At 38.8% G+C, this 13,813-nt stretch overlaps 1 protein-coding gene across 1 annotated transcript in view; it reads left to right on the top strand.

Annotated features, from left to right (window-relative positions):
- ITGA2 (integrin subunit alpha 2) overlaps window positions 1-13,813 on the top strand; it is a 100,414-nt gene that overhangs the window by 34,846 nt on the left and 51,755 nt on the right. Inside the window, exon 3 of the mRNA XM_081278823.1 lies at window positions 11,534-11,643. Coding sequence (XP_081134949.1) covers window positions 11,534-11,643 — 110 coding nt within the window. The remainder of the gene's footprint in view (window positions 1-11,533; window positions 11,644-13,813) is intronic.

The raw sequence follows: 13,813 nt of genomic DNA, 5'->3' as shown, positions 1-13,813 counted from the left end.
GGCCAGGATCCAGGTCAGGGGGTGATGCTGTTCCAGCACTGAAGCTGGCCACTGCTAGGACAGGCAGCACTCGGAATGCTCAAGGAAAATAATGTGAAATTTGGAGTCCAGAATTGTCTGTTTGTTTTGACAATTGGCACTGTTCCCTTCCCCACTGTTAATTTATGACAATTGCTCAGACATTATGGAAGTAGCAGATGTGAAAAGGACTGTGTAAATATTAACTTTTCTTCTGATACTAATCAGGTTAACTTTGGGCACACAAAGGGGGATTACCATGAATTCCTTTAATAAACTATGCGTCTTTCTTCCCAGAATGTTTGCATATTATACGTGAACAGTGCAAGGGTGCGCGCGCATGTGTGCGCGCGCGCACACACACACACACACACACATGCACACACACACACACTCACACATCTTTATTTTCTTTGCTCTCCTGTTGCCTGGTTTGAGCTGTGATTTTGCTTCCCTTTTTCCTTTGCTTTTACAAACTGTCTGAGCCCCGACTCTGTCTCTCAGCCCCTTTCTTCCCTCTAATGACTCACTTAAGACTCTAGTTTTGAGTTTTCTTAAATCACACTCCGTTGTGTCTAAAAACAACAATTTTAACTGTTTTGTGTCATGTGTTTCTAAGAATTTATAGGCATATTTTACATCAAGATCTACCCGATTTTAACAAAATAATCTTGACTCTTTTACTAGTTTGGTTTATTAGGTTTTATTACATGGTGAACTTCTACTCTAGAAATGAAAATAGTTGTGACATGGGTTTGGTCATTCTTGAGCCCTTTAAACAGTCTCAAGTGAGCTGGATAATATTAAAAGCAAGATGACCTCCAAAACTGAGCTCAGGAGCAGCCCCCTGGCTGTAGGTAAAACTGTGGTCTGGTCCTCTTTCAGGTTAGGCAGAGGCTACCATGCCTCCCCACCCCCAACCCCTGCCCCCAGCCCTTACTTTACATACAGGATGTTCCAATGAGGATGATGCAATTGTATCACAAACAATCTACAAAGGATTGAGATATGTTTAAAATCATTTCCTGGAGCTTTTGGTGATACACACTGTTTCAGTATGTGTAATCTGAAGGCTGGTCCCAGGAACAAGCTGAGTTCATTATGACTCAAAAGCCATTGAAAACTACAATCACTGGTGTAATGAGGACTGACTGAGAACTAGGGGTATTTCCAGATGAAGAAGTGCATTTTTCTTGTTCTGGCAGGGACTGGTGCATTCTAGTTCCTTAAAAAGAAAGGAGAAATATAATGTATGTGTGTCATAGAAAAACAAGACAAAAATCCAGCTATGTATGGACTCACATTATAGTTTTAACTTTTTAATTGAGACAAGGTTAATAAAGTTCTGTATGTAATACATAGTGTTCCACAAATATGTCTAGAAGAGAATTTAAAATAAGACTAAATAAAACATGTTCAATTTTATAACAAACATCAAATCTCATGTCATTTGTTATCTTGATAATAATAGTACCTAATATTTATTGAGTACTCTTTCTTGGCAAACATAACACTCATAATGATACTAGGAGCTTATAAAATTATTATTCCTTTTTCAAAAGAAGGGCTTATGAAGTTTAGGTTGTTTGCTTAAGATTACAGAGCTACGAAGTAATAAAGGTAAAGTAAATTAATGCAACATAAAAAAGATGTGCCCAATGAACACATTTTTGTTTTTGTAGGTATCCAAGGAAATGACAGAATGTCACTGGCATATATAAATAATATCTAAATTATCTAAATATCTAAATCAACTTCATACTGTAAGATAGAGTTTCAGAATTTTGTATTAACAATTCTGTTACTCAACTTATCCCATTAGTCTTCCACCAGCTTTACTGCTACGTGTTGCTTGGGCAAGGATGCTGGTTACCAGGTACATCTGTACTCTCAGAAACATGCAAGTCCAGGTCCAGAGCAGGAGAGTATTTCCTCATCTTCCTCACCACTCACTGGGTGACTTTGGAAAAGTCACACAACCTCTCTGGAGTACAAGAATGCCTTCTTTACCAAATGGGAATATTATAAGCACATTTTGCAAGAATAAAAGTGAAGCACTTCAACAACAAAATCCTCCGCACATATATTGCTAATATAACTCAACAAGTAATGCTATCAAGGACTTGATTTACTTTGGGAGGAAATGGACATATTGATAGACTCCTCCAATTTGAACTGCTTGCAGAACTTGCCTGGACTATATATCAGTTGCATACATTGTGAAATATCATCTGGTGCACCGAATTGTGGTACTGCTGGCATATCTTTGCTGATGGTGTCACCAGTGATGCAATTTCCTTGCCAGCTCACCCCATGTTTATTGTGGTAATACTGGCATATCTTTGCTGATGGTGTCACCAGTGACGCAATTTTTCCAAGGAGCCATCAATTGGCTTAATGTCGTGGCATTTCTGTATCCTCCTCCCTTCTACTAGTGATGGTCTAAAATTTGGGGGCCAACAGAGGTGAGGCAAAGAACCTCACCCCCCCACTGGCACCAAGACAAAATTTGGGGGCCAACAGAGGTGAGCTATCCACAAGCATGGCTGAATGCTGGACTGGTAGTCACTGACGGGTTGATCTGATTACAATGGATTCAACCTAAGACAGGAAGCTGACGCCTAAAGGTCAGTTCTCCCATGACGGGTAAGAACCATATGTTAAATTGGACAACCTACCAGGCACGGTCCCTAGCCACATTGCTTGTTGCTTAATTAAACAGAAGGGGGCAGATGCTAGGAGCCACAAGCAAAATATAAATGGCACCTTTGGTTGTAAAGTGACCCAGCTAGCCACTGAGGTATTATTATGCTAAGATTTACATTCATATGCAAATTGGGCTCCTGCTGTTCACCTTGGCCTGCTACAGGACTCAAGTTACCGGACTGCTGGAGAGTTCCCATTGGTTGGGGAAAGATAGTAGGAGGAAATTCCGGGGGAGGTCCGGGCCCCTGGTTCCAGGGAAGCGCGCGGTTCCGGGAGACGCCCGCGTGGGAGGACCGGGTTTGGCTTGCCGGCGGCGGCTTTTTCAAAATAAAGTTTTGTTCCTGCTTGAGTGGCTCGTGATTCTGTGCCCAGCCAAGACTGCGGCAATATATGAGCTACTCTTTTCAGCACTATGTAAAACAGAAAGAAAATCAGTTTTTTTGTAACTAGCTCCTCCTGTCTCTTCTCACCCTTTGCCCCTCAGCCATTTCTCATCTGTCATGGATTGGCTTCCATGAATATTGGATCTGTAATAGTCCATTTATTCTTGGCCAAGAATGCTATTTGATCCCCTTTCCAAAATAACCATGTCTTTGTCTTTCACTGTGACCTTTAAATATTAGCCAATTACATCCTTACCTTTCTTCCCAAAGAGATACAATCCTCTTGGCATCAGATTGTCTTAGCAGTCCCATTTAACATGTTTACTTCACTTAATCACAGGGTTTGCTTTTATTTTAAATCCATAACATATATATTCCCATTAAATTTTGGTTATTTTTTACTAACATAACTTATTCCAATTTTTTATTCTACAAAGGTATTGGTATTCTGAGTAGAATATATTCTCATAATTTTAAGTTTGAAAAAATATTATCATTTTTAATAAATGATTATTATGCTATTACTATGTGATTAAACCACCACTCAAAACCATCCATATTGGTATACAAAATAGCAAGTCTCCTATCAACAGTAATTTTCACTTACCTGGCAACAGGTGTAGGGTAAATGAAGAAGCAAGTACCTTTCAGAACATAGGCCCCATGAACCACCCTACATTGGTTCACCTATACTTAGTGCATATTTAGCACACCACGCATTTATTTACAATATACTTGCTGATTATTTTTTCACAAACTTTAAATAATATTAATGAATAACTTTTCAAATGCGCTGGGCTAGTCACCATAAATTTAAAAATCTATAGCAGAGAAAAACACATTAAATATTCCTTGCTTTGACTTCCTTCTCCCTCCCTTCATTCTGAACACGTTTGTGTGTGCACCTACAAACACAACACTCGTACACACCCATGTTGTGAATTGTACTTGGAAGAGAGTGGCTGCAGAATTCTGGAGCATGTCAATGATCTGTGAAAATCCTCCATGCCCATTAGTTGTATAAGTTTAAACTTTCCTCTGTAGTGATGTACGAATGCCTGTTTCTAGAATAAGGTTCATGACAAGGGAGAAGGGGACTTACACACACCCCCTCTGGTGTATGCTGATCTAAAACATTCCGTCTATCTAAGTCCATCTAAAGAGGAATCTAGGACATGCTAAGTGGCACAGGTGGAAACTACTTGTTAATTTTTTGATAACCCAAATGATGAGGAAAACAATGAGTACGTCTTCTCTGGAAGACTTTTAAGCAGACATTTTATGGTAGCAATAATCAGGGATTTGAAATGAAACAGCACTGTTACCCACCTGGGTTTGGTAGCCACGAAGTCACTTGGAGTCAGTTTCATTTTATGACAGCAGAAATAGTTATAACACTTCACCTCACAGAGTATTTATAAGCATCAAAGGAGAGAATGCACATAAAAAGTGCTTTATAAACTGTAATGCTTTATAAACGATGTTGTTGCTATTCCAATTTTTATCATGGATTAAAAACAACCATCTGTCAAAGCACCTTGTTGAAAGATACTGACTCATGGGTTTTGATTTCTGAAATGTTGTGGTCTTAAAATCAAACCTCTCTCCCCAGGATAGGCCCAAGAATGAGAATTTGTATCATCACAGTGCTTTATAGTGATCAGTCCAGCTTTTGACTTTAACTTCAAGAAAACTGCATGTTAGATGTGTTGACATAATAATCAGTTTTTATGGATTCATTTGGCTTCCAAGGCAAAAGCCAATTTTCAGGTTTTTTATGAGGCAAAACAATAGCTAAAGATGCTTTATCAGTAATAAGTGTGGTGGATTCTGCATGGAGACCCTGAAAGACCTCCAGGGTTTAGCCATCCATTCTATAAGAAGGTGATTGACAGCCTCCGTCTGAGGCTTTTTTTTTTTTTTTTTTTGGTACTGGAGATTGAACTCAGGGGCACTTAACCACTGAGCCACATCCCCATCCCTTTTTTTTTGTATTTTATTTAGAGACAGGGGCTCACTAAGTTGCTTAGGGCCTCGCTAAGTTGCTGCGGCTGGCTTTGAACTCACAATCCTCCTGCCTGACTCAAAATGATGCTTTAAATACTAAAACTGTTTTTCAACAAATGCCAAAGAGTTAAACTATTAAAATTGTAGTAGCAATATTTTCTAACAAAGATGTAAAAGGTGAACTCTCTTTACCCCATTCTCATTCTTTATAGATGAATTCTTTACATTACAAAGTCCTTTCATATTTACTATTAAGAAACAGTAGCCACCTAGGTCTTAATGGACACTGTGTTGGCAAATTTATAGTTATGCTGTAGGCCTGAGACCCCTGACATTAATTCAAATTAGTTACTGCTATAGACTTCTAAGCTGATGTAAAATATCCCCTTGAATGTCTGACAGACATCTCAAAATTAAAATATCTCCCAGTGAACTCCTGGGAGTTCCCCTTCCAAAATCTTGCTCTGCTGATAATGTTTCCTTCATCTGATGGTCATGGCTCATTCTTTTTAGTTTCTCAGACAAAACTCTTAGAATCATCCTTGACTCACTCTTTCTTTCTTTCTTTCTTTCTTTCTTTCTTTCTTTCTTTCTTTCTTTCTTTTTTCTTTCTTCTTTCTCTTTTCTTTCCTTCCTTTTTTCTTTCTTTCCTTATTTACTTACTTAAGTTATTCATTTACTTAATTTTCAATTCAAAGAACAACCCTACTTGTCTTCCTTTCACAATTTATCTTAAATAATGCCACTACCACCAGCCTGCAGAAGCCCTCCAGCATCTCTGGCCTACAGTAGTACAGTCCCCTTCTAGATGCTTCACTTGCTTCTCCTTTGCTCCAAAATGATCATGTTCAACAGAGCAGCCTTCAAAATCCCCCAGCTTGGTCTGTGTCTGATCACATGACTGCTCTACTCACAACCCTGCAAAGGCTTTCTCATTTCACTCAGAGCAAAAGCTGAGGCTTCTAATTACTTAGGATCTCTATATGGTCTGGCCCCATGACAACCCGATTCCATCTCATTTTATGCCTCTGTTCCAACCACAGGACTTTTGCACTTGCCATTCTCACAGCCTGAACTACTCCTTCATTTCTCTTATGGCCATTCCTTTACCTCCTTCAAATCTTTACTTTAATGTCCCCTTCTCAGGGAGCCCTTCCCTGGCCATTTTCATGAAGATTACACCATTCTCCACCCTATACTCGTAGTTTTTCCATTCTCATCCCCCTCCCAAAAGCACCAAAGTCAAGACCACATAATTTATTTACTTATTAGATTTACGGGCTAACTTCTCTAACTAGCATATAAGTCCATGAGGCCAACAATAATTTATTCACTAATATATCCCTACTGCCTAGAATCGAGTGTGGCCCATAGTAAGTCTGGCTCCCATGTATAGCCTCACAGGCTGTATACTGCACAAGGTGAAGTTACTCAGTTTACATAAGAATAGTGCCCCTGGAGTTACATGACATAACAACACCATAGGAAGTCAATAAAAATTGTTTGACTTGAATAAAACAAAATGTTTTGCCATACTATTTTAAGTACACCTCTGTAAGTAATCTCTAAAAAATGTCTAGTATTGAAGGAACACTTGGCGAGTTTAGGGACCCATAGACCAAAGAAAGATATTTATAACAGCTCTTGAATTGTAGGTTTAAAACTACCCTACCTACACCACCATAAATACCACTTACCAACCAAACAAAGTATTTTGAATTCCACTGGAGGTGGGCAAATTGGCTATGTTTGGGGAGTCTATATAATCACTATTTTCCTACAAGATAATTGAACAGTTAGTGTTATTTAAAGTAGTCTTGGAAGAATTCCCAGTTTCACTGTAGGAAAAGAGTTTATATCTTGGGATTGGGTTTTGTTTTAAGAATCAGCACACAGGAACCATTCATTCAGCTCTTTTGTGTGGTTGAGATTAAACTCATTGCTTCAAAGAAGTTTTGCCTTATTTCAACAGAGTTTACCGACCAACACATCCTACTCCTCGCCGTTCTAACATTCTGTCCTGATGCATCTATTCCTGCTACAGCTGATTGCGTAAACATTTACAGATACTTATACCAGACTCCCCCACTTCCTGCCTGTTCATTCAAGAATGCTGCAATTCCCTGGCAGTGGCCTCCGGCAGTGTCATAGTCTCCTCCTTAGAATGAGTTGTGAGACACCAGACTTCACCAAGGCCTCACGGTGGGAAGAGGAGACTCTGCGGGGACCTTTCAGTGAAGGGTGTGTCCGGTGGCTTTGGAAACCTCCAGAGTCACTACCATGACATGGAGGCTGCTTTTATTTATTTATATTTTTAATTAATTAATTAATTTTAATTAGGTATATATGACAGCTGAATGCATTTTGATTCATTGTGCACAATTGCAGCACAACTTTTTCATTTCTCTGGTTGTACACCATGTAGCGTCACACCACATGTGCAATCATACATGTATCTAGGGTAAGGATGTCCATTTCATTCCACCGTCTTTCCTGCCCCCGTGCACCATCCCTAACCCTTCCTCCCCTTTGCCCAAAGTTCCTCCATATTTTCCATGCACCCTCCACCCCATTGTTTCAGCATCCACTTATCAGAAAGAATATTCGGCCTTTGTTTTTTTGGGATTGGCTTACTTCACTTAGCATGATATTCTCCACTCCATCCATTTACCTGCTAATGCCATAATTTAGATGCCCTTCAATAGATGAATGGATAAAGAAATTGTGGTATATATACACAATGGAATGTTACTCAGCATTAAAAGAGAATAAATTTATGGAGGCTATTTTTAATGGGCTACATAATATTTAAGGGACGAGTTGTATATGGGGACACCCTTGATTTTTAATAGTCACTGGAATAGCCTGGTTTTCCACTGTTTCCTGTGGTCCTGTGTTAAGAGTTTATGGTACCATGATACTATCAGAAATTTATTCCTACTTATTTGAATTCTTTCAGAGAATTTCAAGAGCTTTCCCATCCTCCTTGCTAAATGGTACACATTGTACAAATTCTTGCCTTTCTCATAGTCCTGTCTGATTAACTTAAAAGGGCCATGATTCTCATAGTGGAGTGGCGATGTCATAGCCTCTGGAAGTTCAAGGTTACCAGATCCTGAGTTTCTGGGTGAGGTGGGGAGAGGTGAGAAGGGCAGTACCCAGGAAATGCTTGGTGCACAGGAAACAGCCAATGCAGTATAAGTCACCAGTGGAGCAGTCTTACTGCTGAGGTCCTTAGGAACAAAATGCTTAAGTCTCCCATCAGAAACACTTGACTTTTGTTTCTCAGTGTGTGTCTCTTTGGCTGTGGTGAGGACGGTAGAAAGGTAGTCACCTGAATTATCACATTTGTTATTTTCAGAATGTATCCTGTCTTTATCTGCCATTGAAAACTGTAGCCTGGGCCCCACTATGCTGATGAGCCCTCACAGGGTGGCCCTAGCAGGTATCTGGTCTACAACCCCCTTCTATTTCACACAGCCACATATTCAGGCTCAATAAGTGTGGCCTGACTGTCCTTCCTGGTTTCTACTCCATGCTAAGTTCTAGAATCCAGCTCCTCTGTTTAGATTGGTTTCCCTCTCTGGGCCCTCTGTCAGGCCTCCATGCAGCCAAGAGAAAGAAGAGCCTAAAACATTACAAATTGGGGCTTCAGAACTGGGCATACTTGGCTCCCACTAGCCCTTTGATCAGGAATAAGTTGCTTGTCTCTTCCTGTCTCAGTGGTTGCACCCATAAAATGGAGATATAATTTCAGACTTACTTTGCAGACTAAATCAAATAATGTTTGGAAAGCCTTGCACCCACTACAAAATGTTGTAAAATTTGCTGTAATTAATAGGAAGTCCCAGCATCCCAAGGGGCAGAGTCACACTTCTTTCTATAAGTTGCTATTTTCTTCCCTACACATACATTATAGTCAGCTTTTGTCAAAAACAAAAACAAAAAACTCAACTTTGCTGCATAGTAGATATGTGGAGGCCGAATCAGGAACAGCTGTCAGAACAGTCATGCTGTGTACCTTCCACTTGACTGGGTTGATTTTTTTCACCTCTTTTTAAAAATGTTTTGACTTCACTTGGGGGGAAAAATGTCATCACCTGAATTATCACACTTGCTATTTCTGGAATATATCCTGTCCTTAACTGTCATGGCAAATTGTAGCCTGGGCCCCACCATGTGATGAGCTCTCACAGGGTGGACCTGGCACTTAGAAGAGAGAGAGAGAGAGAGAGAGAGAGAGAGAGAGAGAGAGAGAGAGATAAGATGTAAATTACAACAGAATTAAGAGTTTTCTATTTTACCTCAACCAACACAAAGTTCCTAATAGTGGAAAATCATTTATTTACTGGTATATTTTTTCATTCATTGGATCCAACAGTAGTTATTCAGTCCTATAGTCACAGAACGCCCAATCCTCTGTACCTTTCATTTCTGACGAGGGATTTAATCCTCAGAATTGGAGGGGCCAGAGGGACTTCCTGGAGGAAGTAGTGTCTAATAAGAGACCTAACTAATGAGTAGAACTTACCAGGCAGGAGACAGCATGTGTGAAGGTTTGGAAACAAGAGAGAACCTGATGTGGAGGACCTGAATTCAATATGCCTAAAACATCAGAGCTTCAGGAGGTGCAGGGAAGATACAGGGTTGGAGAAGAAAGCAGGAGGCCATTCTCTCTCCTCCTTACACTTCAGCATATGCCCAGCACATAGTCAGAGGAACGCTGTGCAGCTCCACCATCAAAGGACCCTGAGGAAGTATACTGCTCTGCTGGAAAAGAGTTTTCACAGCGCAGAGACTTTATGAGATTCCTGGTTTCCTCCAAATGATCATGACTTTGAAGAACACCAGATATGCTCACCCATGCATTCCAAGCCCTGCCACCGAGTCCCTTCCTTCACCAAAGTAAATGTGGAAATTTGATAACATCCAGCATGAAGATTTCTATCTTTCTCAAAAATCTTAAAACTATATGCCTAGGACTGTTGTAATCTTGACCATGGGTAATATTTTAATAGATAAATTATGCAAAATTGTTTCCTCAGAAGACAAAAATGTTTCAGTTCTAACCTAATCAAATTTAACTGAATTGAAGTATCCAAGAATGTTCTGTAATTTTATGAGATAAGTAAGGCAAGAAGCTTATGACCAAACTGAAGCTCTCACCCTTGAATGTTCTTTTTTTTTTTTTTTTTGCATCCTTTGACCATTTAAAAATGTATTCCACAAGGGATCTAAGTCTTATCTTTCAGTTCATCCATATGATATTTTACTTGTCATGTATTTTGAGCAGGTTTACTAGCTTTTTGAAAAAAAAAACAACTTCTATAGCACTTAGGATGGGACCATGTTTAAATGTTACTGACAAATTATTCAGAAGACTCATGAAAGAATTTAAATTTCATAGATAACCTAATTCTTCCCAGCTTTGACAAAAACAAAAACATTGAAGCAAATTATGCTTTCTTAGTAACTAAATGAACAATTAACCTATTATAGTTTTCTAAATATCAAAATATTACATGGGCTCTTTCTGTCCAATTATCTGTTGTCAGAAACATCAGGTGAGGGTTTCTGGAGGGAAACACATACTCTCTAGTTGGAGAAGCTCTGCAGAAAGTGAAACTAACCAAAGGAAGGATGTGAGCACCAGCTTCATCCTGCATTCTAGATATACACACTTTGTTAGAGTAGACCCCCATGATACATTTGTTCTGTGTTTTTGCTAAATATCCCATTATAAATAAACATTAAGTCACCTAGATGATTCCTTAGCTCCCTAAATCAGCTAACATACAACAGAGCTTAGGGTGTATAAAAACTCAACCAATGTTAGTTGCTCTTAGATTTTAACATGATTTCATTCTTGAGAGCTCTGCTATCTGATATGGCTGCTTCTATCACATGTGGCTGTTTGGTATTTAAATATTACTTGTCCATATTGAGATGTGCTCCAAATAGAGAATGCACACTGAACATCAAAGACTTAGCAAGGGGAAAAAAAGAACAAAAAATAACTCATTCATAATTTTTTATAGTGACATGTACATATTGGGTTAAGTAAAATAGAGCATTAATTTCACTTGATTTTTAAAAATCTTATTATCATACTACTACCAAAAAATTTGAAATGACCTATGTGCTCACATTTTGTGGCTTGCATTGTGTGTCTCTTGGAGAGCTCCCCTGTGGAGAGACCTCCCAGGTGAGTCTTAAAGCAACCATATTACACACATTCATTAAGGATCTTGAGTGACTAAGAAGAAAGAAAGCATCTCAAATTATAGCGAACGTGAATCTTTATAAAAATTAAAATTAAGTGGTTTTATTTTTGTTTTATTTTTACTGATTTGTGGTCAGTTTTATCTGTAAGAAAATAAATGTGTTATGATTACTGAAAAACAAAACCCTGTTTCTAGGTTACTGGTTGGTTCACCCTGGAGTGGTTTTCCTAAGAACCGAATGGGAGATGTGTACAAATGCCCTGTTGACCTGTCCACCGCTACCTGTGAAAAACTGAATTTGCAAAGTAAGTTGTAATTAGCAAAGTTATTCTTCATAAACAGAAAAATATTCATCATAGACTCAACTGAAAAATGATAGCAAAAACAATCATTGTTCTGCCTTAAAGAGAAGTGGGCAGCTTTAGACTTTTATCTCTTCAGTCAGTTAAGGCCCAACTGAATCCAAATTTCCAAAACAGTTTGAAGACCTGATTTAACAGTATGCATCCAAAATGTACAAGCACCTCCTGGATCATTTATCCCAGACCATAGGCAAGTTTCCTTCAATATTTAGGATTATATTGCTGATTACTTTCGGAAATCTGAGACTCTTCATATCTCTTTCCCTCCTCTTTCCAAAACAAGCCATTCAGTATGGAAACATCAGTTCTAGGGTTGATGGGAACTTCTAAGAAAAACCTTGTTGTTATTTATGTCTAAGTGATTGCATTCTAATAGAAAACTCATAATATGGAATTATTTGTTGTTTTAACTCTCCATAACGTATAATATAAAAAAAAAACCACTAAAAATGCAAGGCTACAAAAGTAAATGAGTGGGCTGGGGATATAGCTCAGTTCGTGCTTAAGGCCCTGGGTTCAATCCCCAGTACCATGAAAATAAATAAAAAATAAATGTAAATGACTGATATTTCCAGACAATAGTTTCTGAAGCAAGTAAAAGCCATTCAATTTGATCATGATCGTGTTAGCAGCAGCATCAAAACAAACAAAAACAGCACAGAGGAACATAGAGTTGTCCTGGAGGATTAAGGGATGAAATGAGAAAATAAAGTGTTATGAAAACCAAGGGAAAGAAGTTTCAAAAATAGCAAGTAAGATTGAAAAGCAAGGGTGGGTGGGTTTTTTACACATCTGTGTTTATCTAATTTCTAGTGTAATTTATAGAACATAGTAGGGACTTCGATGAACATATCTCCAGTGGAGTGGGAGGGGTATCAGTGTGTCAACACTCCAGAAGTAAAAAAGGACTGAGGACTCAGGAAACACCTTCTGCTTACTTAAGGAGGTTGTGACTGGTGAAGATCAGGGATCTCCAAGCATTTTGAACACTTGCCATACTTGTATTTTTTAATAATCAAAATATATACATTATTAGTGAGTTTTAAAATAGTTTATCACATAGTTAAATAGTTTAAGTATATCACCTTTAATGTGTCATATCACCCTTTACCCTTTACTTTGGAACACTTAGCCCTGATGTGTATGTTTAATATGCTTTCAAGCTACACACATGTACTACATATTATCTTAATAATGCATTTACCTAAAAAATACATTTAAAGCATAAAAATATATATTCAAAAAATTCCACTATTTTCTTTCTGTACTACAGCAAATTAATTATATTTTGTGTGCCTCCTTCACCTGGACTATAAATCCAGTAGCATTGAGGGGAGAAACAGATAAAGAATTAAGGAGTGGATGAGTAGTAGACCAGGACCAGGTGTAAGTTAACCTGCTTTTCAAAAGGTGAACACAGAAGGATCACTGGGAAAAGCAGTTCTACAGGATAGTAAAATTGAAAGATCCTTGTAATAAAAAATAGATGCTCTTATTTATAGGAGAGTGTCAGGAGGTAGCAAAAGGGAAATGATTATTATTTAGAAATATAGTTAATTGAGTGGGATAAATGGTACTTGGGGAAATGAGTCTTAGAATGTTTTCTTCTCTAAGCAGGAGGGAAAAGGTAGGAGTTCTAGGATGATTCTGTGTAAGGATGAAGAAAAATGGAAGTTACCCTGCAGGTGTGATTCCTCCTCTCTGTAGTAGACAGGTTATTCCCTGAGAGTGGCAGGATGGGGCTTGAAGTTGGAGGCTCCAGAAGATAGGAGAGGCTTTGCCACAGTCACCTGGGAAATAAGGAAGGAATCCTGTCGGGAGCCGCTCTGGATAGGAGCTATGTGCACACCTTTAAGTCCTGAGTAAAGGGGTACTGAACAGTTATTGCACCCCGCAATACATTGGACTTCACCTCTGCTCTGATAATGAGGTGTGGCTCCAGGAGTTGGGGTCACCAGGTGGGGTTGAGTTACACCCACCTATTCCTTTGTAATCCTACTCCTTGACCTTTTTCGGATAGAATGTTCCATGGAATAGCGCCCCCAATAAAAGGTGAGCTTCAGAACATGCCCCCCTCTCTCTCTCATCAGCCTCTTTTGTCTTTCTCTTGCCC

This window comes from Spermophilus citellus (assembly GCF_964194105.1).
Source record: "Spermophilus citellus genome assembly, chromosome: 1".
In the NCBI taxonomy this organism is placed as follows: domain Eukaryota; kingdom Metazoa; phylum Chordata; class Mammalia; order Rodentia; family Sciuridae; genus Spermophilus; species Spermophilus citellus.
This window is presented reverse-complemented; position numbering and strand designations above follow the sequence as displayed.